The sequence below is a fragment of the Tyto alba genome, unplaced genomic scaffold (genome assembly GCF_018691265.1).
Source record: "Tyto alba isolate M040663 unplaced genomic scaffold, T.alba_DEE_v4.0 Super-Scaffold_3, whole genome shotgun sequence".
Classification (NCBI taxonomy): Eukaryota; Metazoa; Chordata; class Aves; order Strigiformes; family Tytonidae; genus Tyto; species Tyto alba.
This window is the reverse complement of record NW_024881304.1, coordinates 12,303,896-12,329,634: the sequence shown is the minus strand read 5'-3', so window position 1 is coordinate 12,329,634 and position 25,739 is coordinate 12,303,896. Positions and strand designations below refer to the sequence as shown.

Sequence of the window (25,739 nt, the reverse complement as noted above, 5' to 3'; positions counted from 1 at the left end):
AGATAAGGAAATGTGATATTTTTCACCACCATGACAAAATTAAGCTAAAGCTACAAAGAGCATAAGGGTTGTAGCCTGAAGTCTTAGATGAGTAGTTCAGATCTGGCTTTATATTAAATGCAGAAGCGAACAGTCTCTCATGGATGAATCACATTCAATTAGCTACTTCCTATGATGAACTGATTAAAAATTAAGTGGCATCAAATAAGACTGATTTTGCTCTTACATTTAAATAATGCTATAATTACATACTAATCAGATGGTAAATCTTAATTGTACATGTTCCATATGTTTTATTTGCCTGTTCTCCCTCTTCACTTTGTCGTCTTTGTATCAGCATGGAGTATATTTTCAGGCTGCTTTTATGTTTGGCCTAATTGAATATCAAAAGCAGTATATGTGAAACTTCCTGAATTCTATTCTTTAGCCAGTGGCAGCTGTGCTATTAGATGACCTTTACCATTCCCGTAGCACAGAATAATAAAGGGAGGGGGGGAATTGAAGCCCAGCCGTGTTATTGTTAGAGACAGAAATAAATCATATATAATTGCTTTGCTATGAAGGCCAAATCCTGCCGTCCTTCATGCCTGAGTTAGAAATACAGGATTTGGACCTTTGTTTCCTGTGGTTTCCTGGCCACCTTGGACGTGCCCAGAATCCTCACGCTGCCGCTGTGGTGGCTAATTACCATCACTGGGCTCCAGTCGCGTTCAACTGAACTGCAGCCCAGGCTCCATCCCTCCTGCGCGGGCAAGGAGACAGCTCTGCTGCGGGAAAGCCTCTATGTGAATGTCCGCCTTTAAGTGCCATTGGCTTCCATAAGATTACTTTAAAAATTAAGGAAAGCCTTAGATGTTAGATTATACGGTGGGCTTCCACAGAGTGCTTCTGTTTTGGTTAGCTGTTTGGAATAAGACTGCTATAACTCTTCACTGAAGTAAATAGGTATTCTGACATAACATGCATGTAGTATTACCTTTATTCACTCCAGAGCGTACTTCATGTTTTTGTCTGCTTTTTAATCATAGATCATGAACACAGTCACAAAAAGAACAAGAGGAAACACTGGAGAAGACAGTGGGCAGAAAGCAACATATTATCTGACATGGAGATGTTGAAACGCAGCCTGGAAGTGAGTTCATTTTCTGCAGATAGCAACAAGACTGGCAACATCACTGAAAAGAAGAGCCACAAGCGAACAAAGCGGTTTCTCTCCTACCCTCGGTTTGTGGAAGTGATGGTGGTGGCTGACAGCAGGATGGTCGCCTACCATGGAGCTAATCTACAGCACTATGTCTTAACGTTGATGTCAATAGTGAGTATTCAACTAGAGGGAGTAGATTCACCCACGGATCATTTTTTAGTGGTCACAAATCACCCTTTCTGCTACATTCATATGCTATACCATCAGTTTGCCTTGGCCAGGAATGGAGAAAATGCTCAGATTAGAGTAAAGTTTGGTAAAACTTGGCTGGGGAACACTAGTTGGAGTTTTCTTCCTTCCCAGACCCATTGTGTTTCCTAACCCTTCCTACACCTTTCACTTCCAGCTTTCTGAACCCCAGGCACTAAGAGAAATATCACTGATCCATTAGTCCACACACTGTACTCTTATTTTTATTTATGCCCATGTGAAATAGCAGCTGAATTTAAAAAGTACTTGGGGGACTGTGCCTTCCAAGGGTCTGATGCTAGTAGGTTATGCAGTTACCTGACTTCCCTTGCTCTTGCAAGGAGGAGCCTGTGGTCACCTTGATCCTTAGCATAGTGCTAGGGCTGGCTTTCCAGGATGAGGACAAGCATTTTAGTGGCTGCTGATACAAGGATGCAGTGGTGCAGTCCCCAACGAGGCAGCTCTGTAGATGCAGAGTGACTGGAAGTGAGTATCCAGCATACTTGTGTTGCTGGAGGGCTTTTCATCCTATTCAAGGGTAGAAGTGTGGTGAATATATGGGCTAAAACTCTCCATGTCAAAATGAGGCACTTGAGAGAATAAGTTGCTTTTGACAGTCTTGTTTGGTGGTCATTGTATCTCAGAGCAGAATGAACCTGTAATTTGGTGAAGTGTGTGCTAAAGAGAAAGGAAATACTGGGTTTCTGTGATACCAGCAGGTTTGTTTCATTCTAAAATTGTGCTTCTGGCAGGAGGTCTCTCCAAGTAGCATCAGAGCACTGAGTGGGGCAGAAAAGCAGCTCTGGAGAAAAACAGCTGCAAAATGGAAAACATATGTGTGTTGTCTTAATTGTTTGTTTCCTTGACTGTTAGCAATAATTCTGAATATTTCTTTTGAAACAGGTGGCGTCTATCTACAAAGACCCAAGCATTGGAAATTTAATTAATATTGTTATTGTGAAATTGGTTGTGATTCATAATGAACAGGTAATGGAAGTGATTTTCTTCACCTATTGTTTGACAGTGTCATTTGTAGTGGGCATTGCAATGAATAATTAAAATACCTGCTTTCTCTGTGTTGCTTATTAGGATGGTCCTGCAATATCTTACAATGCCCAGACAACGTTAAAAAACTTTTGCCAATGGCAGCAATCCCAGAACCACCCTGAAGGAAGTCACCTTCAACATGACACAGCCGTGCTTGTTACCAGGTATGGTGGATATTCTCATGAAAACTGTAGCCAGTCGTGTGTTAGAGGCTGTGAACATGTAATATATCCAGCTGTGGGAGATGTTCAGTTTTTGATGTGGGTATAATGACATTTGCAATTGTGGGAGCAGTGTAACTGTGAACAGAACTGGGATAATGTGTCCACCGTAGTGGTAGATGACTCGGAGAGGTTCAGGACAACCCAAGGTCTGCCCATGGGTTCGACATAAGATGAAAAACTCTGACTATGGTAGGGAGTTGGTTCAGACTCTGACTGGATGATGTGACAAAGCAGCATGAGAAGGTCCATTGGAGGACCAAGAATTATATTTGGATGTGTTATTACTGTGTTTGTACCTTCACTCACTGCTGCATTAAAAATTAATGTGTCGGGTCTGTTCTGCTTTCAGACAGGATATTTGTAGAGCGCACGACAAATGTGATACTCTGGGTAAGGAAAACCTTTTCTTTGTCTTTTAATAACTTTTTTTGTAATGACAATCTTAGTTGCCTGTGCTGAACCGTGGACGATATATCTTTTTCTATTGTAAACCTCTTTGTTCTCTCCTAGGTCTGGCAGAGCTGGGCACAGTCTGTGACCCATACAGGAGCTGTTCAATTAGTGAAGATAACGGACTGAGCACTGCTTTCACAATAGCACATGAACTTGGACATGTGTATGTTTTATGTAAATACATTTACATTTAAATAGCCCAAGATTTATGCTAGCTAGAGCTTGCCAGCCAGACTAGGACTTGGTACCTGCTGAGCCTAATTATCTGAGAGAAGATAAATGTTGTTGGGTAGAAGATGCACCACCGAGGCAGATTAAGCTGTGGTGAAACTCTGGGAGGTGGTGGGGTGCTCCGAAGCCTATCTGAGAGCAACAAAACCAGCAGACCCACATTTTGGGGAGGATGAGTGACAGTGTACTCCAGTCAGCACCTAAACAAGGGAGGAGAGTTAACAAAATGTCCCTTACTACATACTACTGCATCTTCTCGCATGTGCATGTGGCTGTCAGTAAAATCTGCCCCACCAGCCATGAAATCCTGGTGAAACCACTGGGACTAGCCAAGATTTTGGCTGGAACTGGTAGGTACTGTGTACTGGACATCCCCAGAAGAGATGCCATCATTCAAGGTGCACATCCTCCAGTGGAAATTTCTTTTAACTGATTTTGACTTTTTTTGAGAGTGGTAGTGAGAAAAATCATCTTAGATCACATAATCCTTTACCCCCCAGCTACAACTCTTAGGCAGCTTGTTCAGTCCCAAACCACCTCATGCCTGGTTTGCAGTGGTTTGCAGGTGTGGGATGGATGAGTACTTGGGAACAGATCTCTTATTGTTTTAAACTCCCTTTTTCTTCATGGAGAGCTGGCTGAGGTGGTCTATTTTTAACTGCAGTAGTATTTGTTTAAATTAAATTTCCTGACAGAAAGTCCCCGAAGGTTTGGCATTCCCCACACCTAACCTGTGGCTAATTCCTTCGCTAATGCTGCCCCAGAGCTGCCGGAGGGGTTAGTGGTGCTCCCAAGCAGGAAATGTCTCTTTGCTCTTTTTCAGGGAGCAGAGTGAAAAGGTGGTTCATTGGAGGTAATCTTATTGAGATATAAACTCCCCAGCCTTCGAACGCAGGATCACACCGGGTCATTTCCCCTTCTCCACTTCAAACAGCAAAGCTCTTTAAGCCGTTCTGTCTCCATTAGCGTATTTGCTGCATTCTTCAATGTCATGTGCTGCAAACTTTGCGTGGGTTTCTGCTGATATTGATGCTTGATGGCATTTTATAAACCTACCACAAAAAGTATAGGAGCCAAGTCTATCTCCAGTGCAACCCTATTTAGGCAACAGCATGAAGGATCAGCGTGGCCCAAGCTATTCAACTGCGTTGGAAAACATTTTGCAGCCAACATAGGGTACTGCTAATGTACACGAAGGATGTCAGGCAGCAGTGACCGGTGGGCTCCAGTCATTCATCTCCTTCAGAAACTTATTCCCCCAGAGCAACTCTTGTCTCTTTGGCTCAATTCCAGAGAACTTGCCATTTTTATGAAGGTGGGGCCAAACTCCAGCCTGCCTGCAGAATCACAACTGCAAACTGAAAAGGAAACTGCGGTTGAAATTGCATCTTACTCCAGGTTCCCTCGAGGTCTTGTCTGGCTAAATATATGCAGTCATGGTGTGGGGAGCTTACTGAGGTGCTGCGTAGCTTTTTGCAAGACAAGTGCTAGGAACCCCATTTGAGCAATGAGTATGTGTGTATTAGTACTTTTATTATGTAAGATCTGTCAGTAGCATATCTATGAAAAATTCATGGGTTTGCTTACATTTAGTTCACACTGTTGCTCTTACTATGCTAAATAGTTGACATTTGCCACTTAACTGACTGTACTTTTCACTGCTGTTTTTTTCTTAGATTTAACATGCCACACGATGACAATCATAAGTGCAAAGAAGATGGAGGTAAAAACCAACAGCATGTCATGGCACCAACACTGAACTTCTACACCAATCCCTGGATGTGGTCAAAATGCAGTAGGAAATACATCACTGAATTTCTGGAGTAAGGCCTTGCATGTGTTACACTGGTTTTACATGTGCATGCGTCCCATGGGGTTCATCAGTTAATCTGAAGTCCTAGTGTGCAGGGTTTGGAAGAAATGAGAGGGATTTGTGTATGCATGCATCCTTTACATAGAGCAAGAATGCACCCCTGGCATCCAGTCCCTGCCAGTTCAGCCTCATGATAAGCTGGCAAGGACAGACCTCTCTATGGGGAAGAATAAGTCTTCCCCCATGGATACTGCTTTTAAGGAATGTGCGTTCTCCTTGAACCTGAAGAGTGAGTTTTCCAAGCCCTGTGGCCCAGATACAGAGCTGTGTTTTAGGAGGCAGATTAAATCTGCCTTTCTGCTCCACAGGTCAAGATAAAGCCCTGGCACTAGTCCACGGCAGGAACACTGCTCCAGGAGCCCGCAGGTCAGCTTGGTGCACAGTGATCACCCGTTTTGCTGTGATGCCTTCCCATGGGTTGTGATGGGGAACAGAACGAGAGGCACGATGGTGTTTGGCAAATCCAGGAGCTCGGTTGAGCTGGCAGTTCTTCTCCTAATCAATGATTTTCTTTATAAATATGTACCAGCATTTGCTTAGCAACTAAATGCAGGCCATGCACACTCAGAAATGCTTTTGCTGGGGTAGCTGACTGCACCGTGATGGGTGGTCATTAGCACAGCACAGGGGTGGTGGCGAATGGGTAACGCACCCTCCTGTGCTACTATGCTTGAGTGAGCAGTAGCTGTTGTACTGCTTGTTAAATATGCCCAACGTGGTACGCATCTGCCCTAAGGCTAGTTCAGGTAAGCAACGATGGGTTCTGGTCTCGTCGCCTCCTGTTTAACACCATTTTTCTGATTTGTTTTGTAGCACTGGTTATGGGGAGTGTTTGCTTGATGAACCTTCATCAAGAACTTACACATTGCCTCAGCAGCTCCCAGGGCTGATTTATGATGTCAACAAACAATGTGAGTTAATTTTTGGACCCGGATCTCAAGTGTGCCCGTATATGGTAAGTGAAATTCCACACCTTGGTTTTCATGGTGTTGCTAGGGCAAAATAAGGCCTCTTTGGATGAATGGGAAGCTCATAAGCCATTAAATTATTGTCAAGCTTGTGAGTTAATGATGAATCTTGGGGGGATAATTTCATAAAGAATCATCTATCTGGTAAGGCATATGGCACATATTTATTTAATATTTTGATCTTTTCAATAACTTAAGCAGATGCAGTGTCGACGACTTTGGTGTATTAACATTGATGGAGCACACAAGGGATGTCGTACTCAACACACACCTTGGGCTGATGGTACAGAATGTGAGCCTGGAAAGGTCTGTAATTCCTGGTGGTTTTGCCTCGTAGCTATGTTTCCTAGGGTTCAGACTAAACATATAAGTTAAAATCTTATCTCAGTGGCTGGTTGTATGGGGCACAGCTTCTGACTGCAAGGGTGGAAGCCCAAAGCAGCACACTGTTTTAAGCCTGATGTGTATGGTTCAGCTCTACCCCAGGAAATGTGAATAAAATCAGTTGCTTGGCATTTAAAGCAGGTATTCCTTCTGGAGTGCTTATCTTTTTAAATTAATGCCCTTGAGTGAACTCTTGAGCAAAACTTTTGAAAAGCTTCCCTAGGCTTTTATTAGAAATTTCCTATGTGGTGTGAGCAATTAGTAATTTTGTGTAACATAAACTTGCCAACTGGCTTCTCATCTTGACAACTTCAGAGTAAAATATAGAACTGGGTGACATTTTCTGTATGGAACATTTTTGGCAGTGATTCATAGAAACTTTTGATTTCCATGTGCAATGTTAGTTTCCAGCTAGCATTGTGGTTTCTAGAATAAGTATTTAGCTTTTAGTTGTCCAGATCTGGAGAAAAATAGTTCAGAGCATTTTTATTTTTCTTTTACTGAGATACTGAAGCTTTTGAAGAAAAATCCTAACAGAAATTCTAACAAAAATATTCTCCATCTGGGTCTAGTGAAAAAAGTGTGTTGTTATTCTATAAGGTACAGCTTTAAAAAATGTTTTTCTGTCTATTAATGGACAACAGTTAAAGTTTTCTTTAGAAAGAGTCAACGTTTTAATTCATAGAATTTAAAATGCATTTTAATAAAAATATCTGGATGCTATTTTAGATATAATTTTCCATAGAGGCAGTGGATCTCCTTGGTAATTAACCTTTTGTTGCATGTGTCTGAAAAGTCAATTGTTCAACAACACTTGACTGATTTCCTTCAAGACAATGGGCATAATGTATCAGTTTTCCTTCCTTTCTTAAGGAAAATCACAGTCAACGCGTTTGTATTGTTGAGAATGTGCATTAGACGTGCTTGGAAATCCTATTCTTGTGCCACTCCTTAGAGCCAGTGGTGCACCAATATTTCATGCTTTCATGAAAAATCCTACCTTTTTTTGAGACTCGGGATAAACCTTAGGCACCTCTGGCGTCCCTGTGACTTGAGACCTTGTGTCTTCAACTACTCTGTGAGCATGGCATCTGCTCACCACTGGATGCTCAGTAATAACAATTTTCTTGAAATTCCAAAAATATGGGCCACTATTTTGTTCCATCAAACCATCTGTTACCCCTGGATATGACCAGATTGATGTGCAAACAGCTACAGTTGAGCAGCTTGACACTTCCTTAGAGTTATCCCATGTCAGCTGAGGGGCAGTGTCCAGTAGCTCTTAATAAAGACCATGTAAGCAAAAACATTTCGGTCCACAAATCTAGACAATTTGATAAGTTTAGACAAATTAGACATGTGTGACCTGAACTTCTCAGCTGAGAGCAGATGGGCTCTTAAGAAAAGCTAATTCAGTCCATCCAAGTTCAGGCATTTGAATGTATTCCTAAAAAAAGGCTTTATGGAGTAGTTCTTGTATCTGTGTGTTGGTCTAATTCAAGCTTAAGTTTGGATCGTGATAAACTCTTTCTTTCTCAGTGTTTACTTGGGCTTGTGAAGGGCTGAGGTGTGTGTCTGGAGTGCTTTTCATTTTGAATAAATCATTGTCTTGGCACTCTGCTGTGGCCAGGAGCCCCATCAAACTGCTGCTTGCTGACTAATGCCTTGCCTCAAGTCTGCATGTTTAAAGCCTGTGATATATGGGTTGGCAGATGGAGAAAATACCATGCCATTTTTTATGGAGATATCTTTGGAAATGAGGGAGCCTGAATAGCTAAAAAAAATCTAGCTAAAACTACTGGGATATAGATTTATCCAGTCTCTAAATTTATTCTTAAAGCAAGGACAATAAAACAACATGGGAGTGTTAGTTTATGCATATTTTGCATGTGAGGACACTGAATTTTGTATCGCTAAATCAAGTAATAAGCCCAACCCAGAGTTTGGCCTTTGCTGAAGCACCAGTTGTGACGGTTTACAGTGTTTCACAGCACTGGTGCATTGTCGGGTGGAAATAAATCACTGAAAGAAAATAAAGAGGGTCGTAAACTTGGGCCTCTATCTCTTGTGGTTTTCAGGGTTGTTTAAAGGGTGGTAAAAGAAGAGTAGACGAATAGTAATCATTTCTGTCTCCTGCCGTATGGCAGCAGGTAGCATATATGTTATGCATGCATGAAGCTTCACAGCACTTGTCTGCCCCCTGCTAATCTATTCAGCCAAAGTCAGCCCAAGGATGGGAGCTGGATTTGGTGAATTATCTGGGGCTCCAGTGGCAAGACAAAGGAAAGGAAAGTCTGCTGTAGTGTCTCCGGTCCCTGCCATTGCTCTCCTGCTCAACTGTGTGTCTAAGTTATTTTGAATTTGCTCCAGACAAGAACTCTTTTATTCTCTTCATTCTCTGATCTGTAAACTCATAGGAAAGAGAACCCTGGCAGGCTTTTTAGTTTTTCTGTTGTAACTCAACACAGAAATTATTTTTAAAATACAAAAGGCACGAAGGTTATGCAGCCAGGCTATTCACAGTGTGGTTCTAAGAAACACCATTGTGTTTCCATAAGGTAATCTTACTGTTTTTTTAAAACAGCTGCTCTTTTTTTTCCCCTCTTTGATTTACCATCAGCTCCAACCCCCCAATTTTTAATAACATCGAGATGTAGGTGATTTCCTGGTTAATTCTCAACTGTCGGATGGGAGACATATAGGTCATGTCACGGTCTGTTAGCTGTGTACATTCACTAGTTAGCTATTCAGTCGTCTTCTCTGGGTCAGTGGTGCCAAGCGTGACTGTGGTTATATATTTAGCTGTGAGCATCAACATTGCCAAGAGAAGTGCTCCACTAGGACAGCACTGTTGGATTGGTGTCATGTATTTTTGTGCATTGATGATAGCTGTCAGGCCTCTTTGTCCCTGTGCAGGGCTGGCACAGGGGTCCCCTTCCTGCAGTTTTTCAATCCTCTAAATTCCAGGAGTTGTGCATCGCAAGGGTTTGTCCTGCAGCAAAGACACAGGCATTTCATCTTATTTTATTCATGTGCTTTACTGCAGCAGATATTTTTCAGCTAGTTTCTATCTGGGGAATCAATTCTTCAGATGAAAGCAAATCCAGGGCACATTGCAATCTAGAGACCATGCTCATCTCTGTGCAAACACCACACATAGGTCCCAAGCTATGAGCTGTTCAGCCGTCCTGCAAACCATGCCCATAGGCAAACACACCTGAGATCAGCTTTCTTTATCAGCAGAGCAACAGGACAAGCCAGCCGTCGTGGGCAAAAGGTGCCAAAGGTGCTGCAGAGCCACTGTCCTGTGCACTGGGTGCACAACCCACATGATAGCTTGAGTTTGCTCTGTTTCCCTAGATAGCTTTCTCTGAGGTGGTTCATATGGATGCCTAAAAAAGGGGGTGAACTCATGGTGTGTCTTGACAGAACCTCATTCCGTAACAGTGAAAGGACTGGAAAAACACGGCACATCAGTGAATTCAACCCTGTTGCCATAAAGACCATCAGGTGTTTCCCTGATTGAGCAGCATCTGGTGCAGAGAAATATTGCGAGGGAATATTTTAATGATGCACTACATGTTTTCTTCCTTAAGTCTGTAACATCTTCTAATCTGTGAGCAATCAGCACTGTTTGGGCTTTCTGTAATTGCAAAGATTGAGGCATCTGCCAGTAGATGAGCATGTCTCTGGGTTTAGATCTGCTTTAGCGAGTACTGATAAGTGACCCTGCTCTCACAGGTCTGGGGGATGCTTTTCCATCCACTCTGGTGGGGCTGGAAAGTGACTATCCCTTAGATCTCACCTCTCCAAAAGTCTGTGTAGTCAAATCAGAAAACATACCCCAAAGGGACACAATTTATACCATAAAAATGGAGGACGGGAACTTGCCAAGATAATTTAAGCCAGTTTTCCAAACAAAAGAAAACAAGAGTTATAGCTGGAAAACAGAAGTGTAGGCCAAGGGCTTGGCAAACCCCATGTTATGGCTGAGTGAAAAAAAAAAAATACTTTGGATTGAGGAATTAATTTTTCTGTTTTATTTGCCCTTTGGATTTGGAGGTTTCCTTTCCCCGACTTGTAGAGCTGTGGGGAGGTTTGAGTTTTCCCTGGTGTATTTCCCAATTGCTTTTCTCCTCCCCTGACACGGTACAGTTCCTGCTGCTCTCAAGGAAATCAGATAAGCAGCTTTTTGAAAAGCCAGTGCAGCGAGCATTGCCGTGCTGCTTGGTACCAGTAAACAGGGCATATTCAGTGGTGGCTGTTGTCCTCCGTCTTCTTCCCGTAAATTATTCCTGTGGACTCAGCCCTTTGCCTTCACTTCTCCATTTAAGGGTGCAGAGAGAAAAAAATATGGGGAAAACAGACAAAAAGTAAAGAAGTTCAATTTTATTTGATTGCAAAATCTTTGATGTATTTTGCCTGTGGTTGATAAATAAGTAAGCCTGAGTCTTGCCATCCAGGTTGGTCACTGTTGGTCGACTCGTTAATGCAAAAGCGATGCAGACCCACCTTTCCCATCTCTTTTCTTTGCATGCAGCACTGCCGGTTTGGGATGTGCGTGCCCAAAGAGCGAGAGACGCCCGTGATAGATGGAGCATGGGGGACGTGGAGCCCTTTTGGGACCTGCTCGAGAACCTGTGGTGGCGGCATAAAGACGGCGATACGAGAGTGCAACAGGCCCGAGTAAGTGCACGGAGGGGAAGCACCGGTGGGTGAAATGAGGAAAAGCAGCTGGGTTGCCCAAATGGGCTGAAATCCCCTTTGGCTGTGCCCAGACCACATGTGCCCCAGGGACTGGTGGCTTTGCCTGGCATGGATGAGGCAGCACGGGAACCCAGGACAAAATTGTCATAGGTTTGGTTTGTGGGCAAAGTGCACTAAAAAGGGATCCCTTCAATGGAAAGAGAAGGAAAAAGCTAATATCTGCGTGGGTTTTACTGTCTCCTGTTTTCCTGGGAAGGCACAGCTGGGGTCCCACTTTCAAAGGTGTTTTTTTTTTCCTCCAAAGCTGTGAATCAGAAAGGACAGAGAAGGGAAGGAGCCATGTTTTTATGCATTTTTCACCATTTTGCCCCTGCTTTGACTGCTTTTGCAGCTGTTCCTACAGGCCAGATCCTTTATGCAGTTTTCTACCATTTTACTCAAGCTTTGGCTGATTTTGCAGTTTTTGGCTGCTTTTGCAGCTGATCCTTTATACAGTTACATGTCAGCTCACGCAGACTAGCCAAACCTCAGCAGAAAACTGTGCCCCATTAAAAAGTGGCACTCAAAAATGTTTGCCGTCAGCCTGGAATGCAAAATCCTGCACCCTTTGAAATGGCAGGGAATTTTGCTGTGGGCTTCGAGGAGACAAATTTGTGGCCAGCGAAATATTAGTAATAGGTTGAGCAACTGGTATGAAAACAGCCTGTTTACATAAATTGTGAACTATTTAACTGCTGGTTTCTATTTAACTGCTGCCTTTCCATCCACGAGAGCAAGAAGGGGAGAGTAGGATGCTTTATGGGCTCTCATTTGGGACTTAGACACGGAGAAGAGAGGGGTCTGTGGTGATGGTTGGACCGAAGGATCTTAAAAAGATCGAGCAGGCTCATTCCACTTTCTCATCATTGGTGTTGGGTGTCTTATTGCCAAGGAAATTGCTGTTAGCGATGCGCCAGTGACAGTTTCATCACTGCTAATGGGAGAAAGGAGAACTTGTACCTGTGGCATCAGTGGCAAAATGACAGGAGAGACTGGCTCAACGCGGCTGGGCAAGTGTCAAAAGAGAAGAGAAGGGTCGAGGTTAACAGAATAGGATACTAGCACGTTAATTAAAATGAGGCTGAAAAACAGACAAGTCCAAAGGAGTTCTTGTCTTGCTGTGCTGAGTCAGCACATGCTGTATGGTCTTCCAGTAGCCATGGAGACACAAAAATAAAATGTCTTTCCACATGCAAAAATAGCTATGATGCCAAACCTTTGGATGCTGTCAGTGAGATGTATACCCATCTACTGGAGAGGCATCTGTTTGGACTGATGGCTTTTTGTGATAGAAGATCTCCTTTATCCTAAAGGCTAGCCAAGGGATTTTAAATTCCATCGTCTCTTATAGCTTATATTTGGTGTCTTGGTGCATTGTGAGGCATATTGCTTTGTCTGGGATTTGTAAAAGCACCTAAATATGCTTAGCACCAAGCTGCTTGTGAAATCCCCTGCGCTTATCATGAATAGTGTTTATCTTCAGGCCCCCCCTTTCAACAGCCATGTAACTGGCACTGGCCTCTTCTCCAACCCCTCACAAAGTCTCTGCTTGGAGTTGTCTGTCCTAGCACAATTGACAGAGCTTTACACCAAATCTGTTGTTTTGTCTCTGTAATTTGACATTGTAGCGTGGGATCCCACCATCTGCATCTCCTTTATCATGGGGCTGCTGAGACGGTGCAAGTGGATGAGACACTGCTGGGTACTCTCCTGCCTCTCCCACTTTCCAAAATACTCCAAAAATATACAGTTTCTACTCTATTGTAGAAGGCAGGAAAACCAACCCAGATACCTTGAGAAAGGTCTGAAATAGTTTTCAGTAAGTCTGTTATTTTCAAAGGTGGTTTAGTTTTTTAAAGCTGTGCACAAGGATCTGGAGTAGGATCTTGCATGCCAATAAAATATTGTGTTTAAATCCGGCATTGAAAATGATCCCCACCACCATGGTACAGAAAATAAGGCTGCAGCTCCTGCCTCTGTTTGTAATGTGCTCTGATACCTACGTGGATGAGTATCTTGTCGGGCTGTAGGAAGAGCTGTAAGCCTCTGAAATGGCAGCAGACTGTGTTTTGACATACACTGAGGGAATGTATTAGCTAACCAGACCAGACTCTTCCCACCAAGATTGCCCACTTGGAAATGCAAGGCTGGCTGGTAGAGACAGCCCACGGCTGCAGTGTGTCACGTACAGGGTCTGTGGTGCAAGCCCTGGTTTTCAAAGCAAGGCATAGCTGCAGAATTATGAGGAAAGGGCATACTTCATACGATGTCAATACCAGGAGCCCTGCTTTCAGGAACGGCTTTCTGGATGGGGGAATGTTATCTCTGGATGCGAGTCGGAGCACGTCTGCATTTTAGTCCATCACAAAAGTATCCACCTGTGCTGAAAGCTGTCTGAGCTTGTTGTGTAAACACATCTGTAGATAACTGTGCTGGCCACTGGCAGCCCATGTACCGATTCCGGGTCCCAGGGCTTCCCGGGATGCTACGAAGGAGATCTCAAATTGATCTGTGCACACTAGAGCTTCACAGATTTTTCTGCAGCCACTGCATGAGCACAGGCACATAAGCAGATGTGCAGATGAACACACGGGCCCCACAGTTAATTTTCCAGGGGCCTTTCATTGTGGCAGGCTGAATGCCCCCAGGCAGAGCTGCGGTCCGTGGGGCTGAGCATGTGCAAAGCACCCCCAAATCAGTGCTACTTGGCGAGGTGCCTGTGCCTAGTGCTTTTGGACCTCTGAGAGTTGGGTGCTGCCTCAAGGTCTCCAAGTGAAAACGTTCAAGGCTAGTAATTACAGATGATGCATGAAGCATTGCATGTTTAAGACCTCTTGGGGTGGGAGTGGGGATAAGACTCCACTGTTCCTCAGGTCTGTCCTCCATATCCTGAGAGATTCTGGTGTGCTGGGAGAAATGCAACAAAGCTGGGGTGTGTGCAGGAACTTGTAAAGGGAACAATGCTAGATTGAAAGCAGGTCCACACAGGCTGTTAGATTATTCAGAGAGAAGGGAAATCGAGGCATAACAAGGAGGTTTCTATGCATGCACTGCTTTCCCTTCTGTCTCTCTGGTACAGTGTTGATGATTATCCATAAAAATATTATGTAGTGGGAAGTATCCGTATTTCTTCCTGACACTGAAAATCAAAGTTGTATGAGGCTGACTTATTTTTCAGGGTCAGCTCTTTCTGTTTACTCAAACTCTGTGAAAAAAAGCAATACTGGTTTAAAAACACCCTAAAACTGTCAGGCTGGTTTGGGGCTGTTTTGAAATGTCAGAAGTGTGAGTGTGCTTCAGCCCCAAACACTGGCTGCAGGGAGATTTACTGTCACGGTTATGAAGCTGACAGTTTGCAATATGATGGCAAGTTTTAACATCCTTCAGTCTGTGTTTAATGCTATCTCAATCTCATGGATCTTGTCTAGAGGAAAGGATGCTATGTAGTAGCTTGGGATCTTTGGATTTTGTTACACATACCCTTTAAAAAAAAAAGGATTCTGCATGTTCTTCTTAGCTACCTTAATATTTAAAAGTCTCATTTTAATTAAGTTGGTTTATATTGGAAGCAATGTGGTTACCATAAAAATGCTGTAATTTTCTTAAAGAAATGCCCTGTTAAGGGTTTGTGTAATTTAGAGCCTTTGTCAAACTGCAATAGTCCTGCTGTGGTATCAATTCTTTCAAAGTGAAAAGGATGAATCCTGTTAACTCTCCCATGAATGATTCAGACTCACCGAGGTCTGAATCATGCTGCTGCCACAGCTAAGAAGCTTCCCCTTGTGCTATGTAGTGAGATGGTCGAGTTGTCCCGTTGTAGCTGGAGGTAGATAATGTGCCTGCATGGGAACAGTCTGTGAGATGGGGTCTGGCAGGGAAACCCCCAGTGATCACCCTGGGCTTGCGAGGCAGGAGGAGTCCGGGACGTGTCCGCGGGGCTGCTGCACTGGGTTGGCTCTGGAGAAGTCCTAAGCGTAATCAGTTAAATTATTTCAAGTTGTTTGTCATACCGAGGTGGGGAATAGACTAAATTGTTAGAAACTGGGTTTAAATTTGCTCCACTTAGGAAGTGGTGTAAAGTCAATCTGTAAGTAAGAGTCTGCACTGGGTGCTGTGTGGTTGCCTGGGCTTTTTATCACTGGTACTTGCTTAATTGCAAGCACCAGAAACCTTTGCAAGTGACCCACATTTAGTTTCCAGATGGTATGCGAGAACTTCCCTCAGAGTAGGTAGAGCTGATGTTACCAGCTATTGCTGTGGGCTGTGCCTAAAGATAAATCATACCCCTTGGCATTTAGGATAAGATTTGAGGGGTCTGCACCACAACAGTGATAATCTTAGTGAGGAGAGGATGCTGGCAGGAGAAATCCCATGTGTGTAGCTGGTGGTGCTCTGCATCTCGCCTGCAGCTGCTGGAGGAGGCAACTCCTGTCAAACCTGTGAGCATCCCTAGCATGGTGCTGATGGGGTGGTGGGAAGTCTGCCTACCCTTCCCCGCTTTACAGGTAATCTTCTGGCATGTGCAAGCTGCTCTGTGCCTCTGTCTCCCCATTTAGTTCACAGTACCTCTGCTACTTGAGTCGCAAATAGTTTTCAAATGGAAGAGTGAAGAATTGTTATTTGTGGGAGAAAATGCAGAGGTGCTTATAAAAATTGTTACTTTTTAGGGGAGATGCTAAAAAAAATGTGTTCAGCCATAGGAACTTGTTAACTCACTGTGTGTAGAGACCCCCATACATCGGCAGGGGGTTTCTGTCACTGTTGTGTTAGGAGACGCTGGCTGCATGCAATGTGGAGACCTTACAGTGGGCATCTCTGTGCTGAGGGCAGGGGTGGTTCTCGTTTATCACTTGTTGGATCACATTTTGGAGGGTCTCCATGTGTGCAAACCAGCTTCCTTCCTGAGGAGGCTCAAAGGGAAGATGTGATCTGCCAGCAGCCCTGGGGCACTGACGGGCATCTGGTCCCAGGGCGAGGCAGAGCTGATCCTGAAGAAAAGCCCTGAATGTCAGGAGGTGTGGGTGTCAGGACCTCAACGCCCGGCGAGTTGCTTTTCTGATCTGCGCTTCTTACTAGCACAGGCACTTGTTTTGTTCAGGGTCTGGGTAGAAGATGTAGGTTTAGTGGTTATTTTGCAGCAAAGGCTGGACCTGGGCACAGACGTCCTGAGCTTCAAGGGCCACTCTCTGCCTCTGTGCACGTACCCCTGCACAACATAGTCAGGACACAGTGGCTCTGGCTGCTCAGGATGCTCTTGCCCTCCACTGACTCCTCTGAAGTGGTCTGTTAAAGGGAGATGCTGGGGTAACCTCAGTCGGTGGAGGCTTTCCCATACTGATAGCTGAGATGCGTGTTAACTTCACCTCCCTTGACTGCAGGTCTTAGTTGGTATAATTTTTCATTTTTGGATAACTACAGCTTTGCCTAAGTTGACCCTGACAATATTTCATCCATATTGCAATATCTTTCCTTCTGTAAAAATAAGGACAATTAAAGTTGCTTGAGTGGTACTGCAAACTTTGCTGTGCATATTAATGGTGGTAACTTGTAGAAGCCTCCACCATGCCCGCCCAATTTAATTTGAAGTTTCAGGGAAGAGCAGCAGAGATGGTGGGGTTTTTTTGGAACATCTAAAGCATGGTGCATCTGCTTTTTATTTTATTATTATAATTCATCATATACATAGAATGTTGCATGTATATGGGCATATGAAATCTTACCTGAGTTCCTAGAAGAATTGTCCTTTGAACAGACAGCAAATAGGATAGCTTGTATCCCAAGGGTACTTTCCTTGCAGCATTACCATAGCTGAAAATGAGTCCTCACCAGAATAGTGCCTTCTGCTGGCCTCTGCTTTTTTGGTCCCTGAAGTGAGCTGTTATTTGCCAAAGGCTCAGTCTACATACAAGGACAAAAATAGTTTTATGACTACAACCCTGAATCCAGGAGTTGGGACATTCAAAATGACAATTTCTCCTAGGCTTATCTTCTGGCTTTTATGTGCCTTGCATCAGACCACTCTCCCCAGTTCATACTAGAGTCATCCAACTATTAAATGGGGGTATAGTATTTATTATCAGTCTTTGGTGCTTTCTAGAATACATGGAGATAAAGTTGTTTAAAAGTGTCTAGCATTACCATTTTTATCATTTGGGTCTAGAAATCCTGAAGGACTAAGTGCTGCCTGGCCTTTCAGCCTCTGCAGAGAAGCCCTTCTCCTTTCAGCCATGATGTTTAGTTATTTGCAAGCCACTTGATCAGATGCAAACTCTCAGACATCAAATCCATAGGACTGATGGTGTTGTGGAGAGATGGTCCCATATGGGATCCCTCAGTGTGAAACTAAATACTCAGATGGGGAGGAAGATGTTCTTTCTCTCTGGTTTCTCTCACTACCACTGCATTCATCAGAGAGCAAATATTCCCTTTTTTCATCCATTTTTGGCAACACATATATGGTCTTTTTTATTAGACGCCTGCATAATCTTTCCTGCTTGTCAGCTTGGGATATTAATTAAAGACATGCATAGACGTAGAGCCATCAGAATGGTGTTGCAAATACCGACTGTGCTGAACGGGTCGAAGAACTGCGATTGCATCTCATTTCCAGCCTGATCCTAGTCAGCTTCTGCTTCTTGTTTCTGCAGGCCTAAAAATGGTGGGAAATACTGCGTGGGTCGTCGCATGAAGTTTAAATCCTGCAACACCGAACCATGCTCGAAGCTGATGAAGGATTTCCGGGATGAACAGTGCGCCGACTTCGACGGGAAGCACTTTAACATCAACGGGCTGCCCACGAACGTGCGCTGGGTTCCCAAATACAGCGGCAGTAAGTGTCAGGGGTGGGGGGATGTGGATCCTGCCTCCTGCAACACCACGTCGGGGTGATGGCGTTTGGATAACGTGCTTCTGGTTTTCTTCCTTCCCATCCCCAGTCCTGATGAAGGATCGGTGCAAATTGTTCTGCCGAGTGGCGGGAAACACGGCGTATTACCAGCTGCGGGATCGCGTCATCGACGGGACGCCCTGCGGCCCCGACACAAATGACATCTGCGTGCAGGGCCTTTGCCGGGCAAGTATTTTCCCTTCTCTTTATCAAGGGTGGTTGCAGTTTTACATGGCAGGATGGCACTTCTGCACCTTGCTCCACCCGGTTGTTGACGTGCCCTTTTGGCTCAGGGGCTGCCGGCAGCATCTGCAGGTTCCATAAGCTCTGGCTGGTCTGAGGCTTGTGCCAACCTCCACGTTTGCAGAAGAGCCGTGCGTGGAGGATGTCTGTACATCTACCCTACGTTAATGAGGGCTGTGGAGGTCTGAGCCTGAATCTGAATGATGCTTCCTTCTGTGCTCTGCCCTGGTTCTTCCTGATCAGACCCCAGAGCACTTTACATTTCCATTCACAGTTGTTTTTCACACTTTCCTCTACAGGAACAATTGATGCAAGAAGTTTTCTCTAGCAAAGGCATCGCCTGGTGCAAACAGCAGTTCTGATCCTCACTTTTTATTTGAAAATGGTGTGGGACGGCCACACTGTAAATCAGCAGAAAAATGTGGGGAAGCAAAACACTTTGTCTTACAGCAGCCTTTTGCATACAAAGCTTTTGTGTGCCTTAATTGGGAGGTTTGTAAATGTTGTTCTAGTCTGTATTTGCTCAATCTAGTTTTTTCAATTTTTCTCTTAAAGCAAGCTGGATGCGATCATGTGCTGAATTCAAAAGCAAGAAGAGATAAATGTGGTGTTTGTGGTGGGGATAATTCTTCATGCAAAACTGTTGCAGGCACATTTAACACGGTGCATTATGGTAAGAATCTGTTGCTAAAAACTTTATAGTGAAAAATGCGGGTCTATAAAACCCATTACCACACTTAATCTACAAAAACACTGATGTAAAATGCAAAATCCTTCTAGCTATAGCATATTCCATTTTATAACTATTTATGCTATCCCTAAATGAAAAGTATCGGCTTGTGTAATGTGAGGTAATTTTGCTCGTTTCCCTTCCCCCCCATAAAAAGCAAATGAAATGTCTGTGTAATAGCCTTGACTTTCTGTTAAATCTTTTCTAGGCTATAACGTTGTGGTCCGCATCCCAGCTGGTGCAACTAATATTGATGTGCGTCAGCACAGTTACTCAGGGAAACCAGAGGATGACAACTACCTGGGTGAGTTGCAGTCCTTGTTTCAGTCCAGAAATCTGCTTTATTGTTTGACTGTGGTGATGTATCTATGGGCTGCTCTCTGCTAGGGAGGATGAAGAATTAATTTAAGGGAGGTGTTTTCTGATCGATAATTTATCTTGTCTGTCTTATTCATTCAGCCTTATCTTGTTCCTTCTTTTTGTTTATGCCATCCTTGATGCAAAGTTTAGGAGGTTCACAGATTATAATATCCCCTTAGAGTGTCTCTGGAGCTGGGAAGAACTGTTGAGCCTAGGCTGTGGGTGGGAGCTGAGGCACAAAGCTGGCAACCAAACAGGCTTCTGAGTTCTGCTGGAGCCTCCTCATCACAACTTGACACATTTCTGCTGCCACCATGCCTTGACCAGAGAGTAAATATGCTATACCCTGAAAGACACGTGTACAAAGAAATTCAAAGAGAAATTATTTTCTATTCCTCTGAGAATAATAACTATGATTTCATTTAGACTGAGCCTTGTTTGTCCCTGCCTGACAGTGATATGTAACTGTAAAGAAATACCCTCCACCAAAGACGTTGGTTTAACTTAAACCTAGCAATAACTTGGCCTTTGGCTGTTGGACATTTGTAGGCACTGTTTTCTCTAATCTGTGGGTATGTCTCTAGAGGCAGATGAAAATGCTTGTGATGATGTGTCAGACACTCTGCTACATGCACATATGCTTTTATCATGGTCACGTGTCTCTTTTCTACCATGCTGATCAGTAATTCACTCCATAGAGAGTTCTCTTTGGGTTCAATAGTGGAGTTAACGTCAGTCGTAATGTGTGCTTGTGTTACACCAGCCAGTTGAAGGCTGGTTTTGTTACTAAGTCCTACTTGGGCCCCTCAGCTCTTAGGCTGCTGATGGAGCAGGGACTCATGCTGTGGCCCCTTGCGGTCCCAGGGAGATGGCTGCTCTCCCAGCTCTGTTCCTCTTCTTTTATATATTTGCCCTGTGCCTGACACCACCAACTACGCTCTTGTAGCGCAGGATCCTGCATTTTTCATCTCTGAGCAGGGCACTTCACTTTGTTTCATCTCGGAAAATGCATGCATTTGAGCGTTTTTGTAAAATATGGGGCTTAGCACAAGTGCTTGGTGTAACTGGGTATGTTAAAAGGGAGGCTAGAGTGGTGGTTCCTAGCCCACAGAAGGTAAAGGAAACAAATAGAGAAGACTATCATGCACCAAAGGAAAATAGTGCTCACAGCTTTGGCTGTTGCCCTGAAATGCCATCCATTCAGGCATTTCAGACCCTTCATTCAGGCAAAAAGCTGAGTGGATCCTCCCTGTCCTCATTCCCAGACTGGGGTCATCCAAGGCTGTCTGTCCCAGCACGCACATGGCCGTTCACTTGCAGCCACGTTGCGTTGTTTCTGCACATTCACAACAATGAAATGAGATGGTGCAGCACAAATGCACATCATTATGAAGAAAACCTTACTGAGGTTGTGATAGTTTCCTGTCCTGGGGAAGGGAAGTATGTTTCATTATTCCTCTTTTCTAGAAAAACCGTCCTCCCCATGTTGTGCCTCTTCAAACTGTTTCACCCCATAAGGAGCCCCAAAGAACTTCTTAGCTCTTCTTGGAGGGCCTTTAATCTTCTTGGGAAGCAATGAAGGCAAATCTTCTTTAATGTTGCTTTAATATTGCTGGGAAAGCATCTCTTCACATTAGGCCTGACTAGAAGCAAATGAGAAGTGTGCATGTGTCCACTTATTTTGCAGCTCACTGAGTGTGAAATCTTGGGCCCTCGGTACTGTGAACCTTGTAGCTGCTTAACAATTTAGGAGGAATTTGATGTTGTCATCAAGTCCAAGATGTGTACCTACTGTTGTAGGAGATACAGTAAATGGGAAGGAATCCTTTAGTGAGTTTTATTACTGCCTGATGACATTAAAGCCTCCAAAGTGTGGAATTTGGTTGAGTATAGCATCTGCTTTGTGTGTTTTTCATCATCTATGTCTTTTTGCTACTGAGCAGTGTTTTGCTTCATTATCTCTCCTCATTCAGTGTAAAAACCTTCCCTTTGGTGTTTTGGTGTTAAGTTTAGATTTTTTCAGTAAAGAGGCTTTGTAGTAATGTAGCTGTGATGGGTGAAATGGTGGGGAAACTAACTTAGGAAATTAGCTACATAATCGCATTAGTGTGAAGTTGTGCAGCAGACTGCTGTTTTCAGGAAACTGTTCCTTTTATAAAGCATTTAAGCTTTAAGCCTTCAGTGCTTTCACATACCTTAAGATTTGGAATAATAAAAAGTACAGAGGGGGAGAAGGGAGAGTGAGAGAGCAGAGGGAGATACTGACCAAACTCCCTGTAATTATCTACTAGAAAATGGCGTTTGGGCAATTCGGGTACATACATTTACCCTAGGAACACACCTGGAAGCAACAGGGAAGCCACCCTATCCACATGGCTAACAAAAAGATTTGGGCAGGATTATTTCTGCGGTATACAAGGGGATACAGACTGTGTGTGCTGCGTACAGCAGCCGGCCCGGCATGCCTTCTGGGTGTCTCTCTGCCCTGCGTTGTGGGTGAACTATTTAGCAACAACTTCAGGCATTCAGCTTTCGCTTTAATGAGGCTTTCCAGAAGAAAAAAGAGAAGGCACAGTGTCTATAAGAGCTCTGCTGCTCTCTTTACGTGCTCTCTGTTTGAGAGTGCCAGTGGGATTTTCCTCCCACCCCCAATGAAAAGGAGCACTGAGAACGCATAACCCACGTTATTATGTACGTATGAGTTAATTCTGCGTCTTTAGTTCTTGTTTTTTGCACCTATGCAGCCTTATCTAACAGTCAAGGAGACTTTATATTAAATGGAGACTTTGTCGTCAGTATGTTTAAAAGGGAAATCAAAGTTGGGAATGCTGTGATCGAATACAGTGGATCGGATAATACTATTGAAAGGATTAATTCTACAGATCGGATTGAGCAAGAAATAACGCTTCAGGTGAAGTATCTGTTGTGCGTGTGGAAAAGTCTGCCTAGCATTACTGGACTGAAAACAGTGGGCGGTGAAGTCTGTTGGTTTACTCCGCTTCATCTTTTTTCCTCTCAGGTTTTATCAGTGGGCAATTTGTACAATCCTGATGTTCGTTACACATTTAATATCCCCATTGAGGACAAACCTCAGCAGTTTTACTGGAATGCGTATGGCCCGTGGCAGCCCTGCAGTAAGCTCTGCCAAGGTGGGTGCTTGGGAAGGCTTAGTTTTGTCCTGGATTCATCTGGGATCAGGACAATGCTGTCAAATCGCTCTCTGTTTGATTTATTTGCGATGCTCACATTATGGATGGGATTGTTTCCCTGGGCTGTAGTAGGAGATAACATCGTACAAGGTGTAGCACTGTTCTGCTGCTTATCAGTTTCAGATCAGAGCACCTACACAAGCCCCCCTGAGCCAGGTTAGCCTTGCAACCTGGTTCGCAGGTGAGGAAGCTCAAGTGCAGAAAAGGCTATGTGGCGTTTCCTAAGGCTGCAAGAGGCATAGGTGTCGGGTTTTGGGTCTGATGTCCAGTGGTTGCCACCTGCCAGTGCCGGCCCTGCTAAACACCCAGGGCCCATCCTTGCAGGTGTGCTGCAGCTCTGCCTGTCTCCATCTCCTCTGTGTTAAACCCCTTCTGCTCCTCTTAGAGAGTCTTAACCCCCTCCCTGTTTCTGAAAGAGATTTTAAAACATAATTAACCATCTCTTAAGTGCTACTATAAGAGGAGAGAAATAACTGATTTGATTGCTTTTCTGTGTGACTCAAACAATGTACTATTTTTTTCTGTGTAGGAGAACGAAAAAGGAAACCCGTGTGTACAAGAGAGTCTGATCAGCTCACTGTGTCAGACCAGCGATGTGATCGAATTCCCCAGCCTGACCCTGTCACTGAGCCTTGTAGCACAGAATGTGAATTAAGGTGCATTCTACTCAGCCATGTATATACATTACAGCATATATTTATTGTTTATTCCCCTTTCCTTCCACCTCTCACCATAATTCTTTTTCTCAGCAGCCTGTATTAGATTTAAAAAATGAAAAGGATTAGCAGTTGCCTCTTTGTCAACCAAGAGGGATTGACATCTACCAGCTGTGTTTCGAGAGGCGCTTTTCTACATTTTCACATTTCTCTTGTTGGATTAAATTAGTGCTAACTGTAGAAAAAAAAATCACCCAATGTTGAAAAATCTCCCTATGCAATACGGTGCCTGAAATTTGCATCTGCCTGGATCAGAAATGCTCAGCACCATCCTACAAACAGCCTGCAAACAGGGAAAAACATATGCTCCAAACAAAAAAAAGTAACTAAGGCTTGGATTTATCATCATCTGCTTAAAGCAAAGAATAGGCTTAAGTGTAGAGTGAGTTTGGGGCTGTCCTCAGACAATTCCTGGTGAGCCGGAATTGATGGAGCATGGCCTAAATCACAACCCATTTTCCTTTAAAAGGCAATCTGTTTTCCTTTCTGGAGCTTAAATATGGTAGCATTAAACGGCTGCTGGTGAAGCAATTCAGATGGCCGTGTTTCCCAAGGGGTTTCTCTGGCTGTGTTAAACCCAGAGCTGTATAGGGGCTGTACAGGGGCTGTAGGTTGGGTTGTCGCGGTAACAGCTGTTGCCATTGCAACAGGTTGGAAACTTGAGAAGGGCAAAGGCAGGAGTTTGAAAAGCAGGCAGGGATGTGAGGGCTCCCGCCATTCAGGAGCTATTGACTCCAAATCCCCTTGATCTTATTCTTCTCCTAGCTGTGCTGAAGCTGGCTCTCTCAGCTTAGGAGCAGGGCGCTGCACTCCCCACACAGCCGCTTGCAACAGCCCCGGGGGTCTCCAGGACCCCAGGACGTCACTGCCTCTCCTTCCCTGGGAGGCACCCCTGTGAGGTGTGGGGGGCAATGTGGACTCCAGGGTCTCTGACATCTCCCTGGATCAGGCCCCATGTCCAGCATCACTTGCCAGAGCTGGGGCCGTGGCTGATGTGAAGCAGGGACATATCCTCAGGTGGGTCCTTGAGGGCCACCAGCACCAGCCCCTGTTGCCCGTCCCAGGAAGGAGGGAGCAGGGTGGGAATCTCTCTGTAGGGAGGGAACACCTCAAATCCCTGCTGACACCTCTGGGGCTTCCGTGTCTTGGAGGAAGTCATTCGCTGATGTTTTGGAGAGCTGAAACTGTTTTGCAGACATCCTGCTGTGTGGAGTGCCTTTCAGGCCTGTGCACATCATCTTCCAATGCTGTATTTTTCAGTTTTTAGAGTACGAGGTGGCACTTCTGCAGGGGAATGTGGGCTGGAAAGCCTTCAAAGCCCTGCTCCTTGCTTGGCCACAGACTCTCCCCGCCGCCTTGCGTGATCCCGCAGCGTCACAGTGTGGCTCTACTGCCTGTAAGAGGGACCCGGTGACAGTTCCTTCCCTGCAAAAAGCAATGCCAGGGTTAATTACCTCAGATTTTTGGAAGCCACAAAACATCGGGAAGTATTACAGAGAGCCAAAACTTCCAGTTCAGGAGCGTATATTCCTTATTTATGTCAAACGCCCTTGAGCACCTTACCTGCAGAGTCCCAGTGCCTCCCAGTTGATGTTTGCTCTCCTCGGCTCAGGTGGCACGTCGCAAGGAAGAGCGAGTGCACGGCCCAGTGTGGGCTGGGGTACCGCACCCTGGAGATCTACTGCTCCAAGTACAGCAGGCTGGAGGGGAAGATAGAGAAGGTTGACGACCGCTTCTGCAACAGCCAGCCCAAGCCAAGTACGAGGGAGAAGTGCACTGGAGACTGTAACGTGGGAGGGTGGCGGTACTCGGCCTGGACCGAGGTAAGGGGTGCTCAGTGGCACGATGAACACTGTCTCCTCTTTGCACAGGGATATGTCAACCTTTTTATTTTGCAAACAACACATATATAAAAGGTGGCTTCACTGATTCTGCTTTTGTTGCTTTTTCTGGAGGACATTATAGCCCAAATCAGCCTGGTACTCCTTTTCCACTGCAATTTATTTATGCTTTTAATCATCCCAAGGTCTGTCTTCATTACGCTAAGCCCTGCTGGCTGTCTTCTCTCATCAAAGCCAGCACTGCTGCCTAGAGTTGGGGAGGACGTGTTACCATCAGCAGAAGGCTTCTGAAGTTTGTTTCCTTTACACTTTTTAGCTTTTCCACGAACAGGAATATTCCTGAATGTAGGCCTGGCACAGAGAGAATGAGGCTTTCCAGGGAGGGCACGGTGAAGGGGGGCTGGCTGGTTAGGGGGAATTGGTCTCCTAAACTGA

The 25,739-nt window shown here is 44.6% G+C and overlaps 1 protein-coding gene across 4 annotated transcripts in view; it reads left to right on the top strand.

The window, feature by feature from the left end:
• Positions 1–25,739, top strand: part of ADAMTS9 (ADAM metallopeptidase with thrombospondin type 1 motif 9) — an 85,600-nt gene that overhangs the window by 13,686 nt on the left and 46,175 nt on the right. For 3 of the 4 annotated variants that reach the window (XM_042799415.1, XM_032985659.2, XM_042799417.1), the window contains 17 exons: positions 1,029–1,315; positions 2,297–2,380; positions 2,483–2,604; positions 3,014–3,054; positions 3,175–3,280; positions 5,025–5,171; positions 6,035–6,176; positions 6,388–6,495; positions 11,114–11,259; positions 17,967–18,148; positions 18,255–18,391; positions 19,004–19,121; positions 19,387–19,482; positions 22,283–22,449; positions 22,558–22,687; positions 23,277–23,403; positions 25,076–25,286. In XM_042799415.1, the coding sequence (XP_042655349.1) occupies positions 1,029–1,315; positions 2,297–2,380; positions 2,483–2,604; positions 3,014–3,054; positions 3,175–3,280; positions 5,025–5,171; positions 6,035–6,176; positions 6,388–6,495; positions 11,114–11,259; positions 17,967–18,148; positions 18,255–18,391; positions 19,004–19,121; positions 19,387–19,482; positions 22,283–22,449; positions 22,558–22,687; positions 23,277–23,403; positions 25,076–25,286 (2,351 nt within the window). The remainder of the gene's footprint in view (positions 1–1,028; positions 1,316–2,296; positions 2,381–2,482; positions 2,605–3,013; positions 3,055–3,174; positions 3,281–5,024; positions 5,172–6,034; positions 6,177–6,387; positions 6,496–11,113; positions 11,260–17,966; positions 18,149–18,254; positions 18,392–19,003; positions 19,122–19,386; positions 19,483–22,282; positions 22,450–22,557; positions 22,688–23,276; positions 23,404–25,075; positions 25,287–25,739) is intronic. The other variant, XM_042799416.1, reaches the window with a different exon arrangement.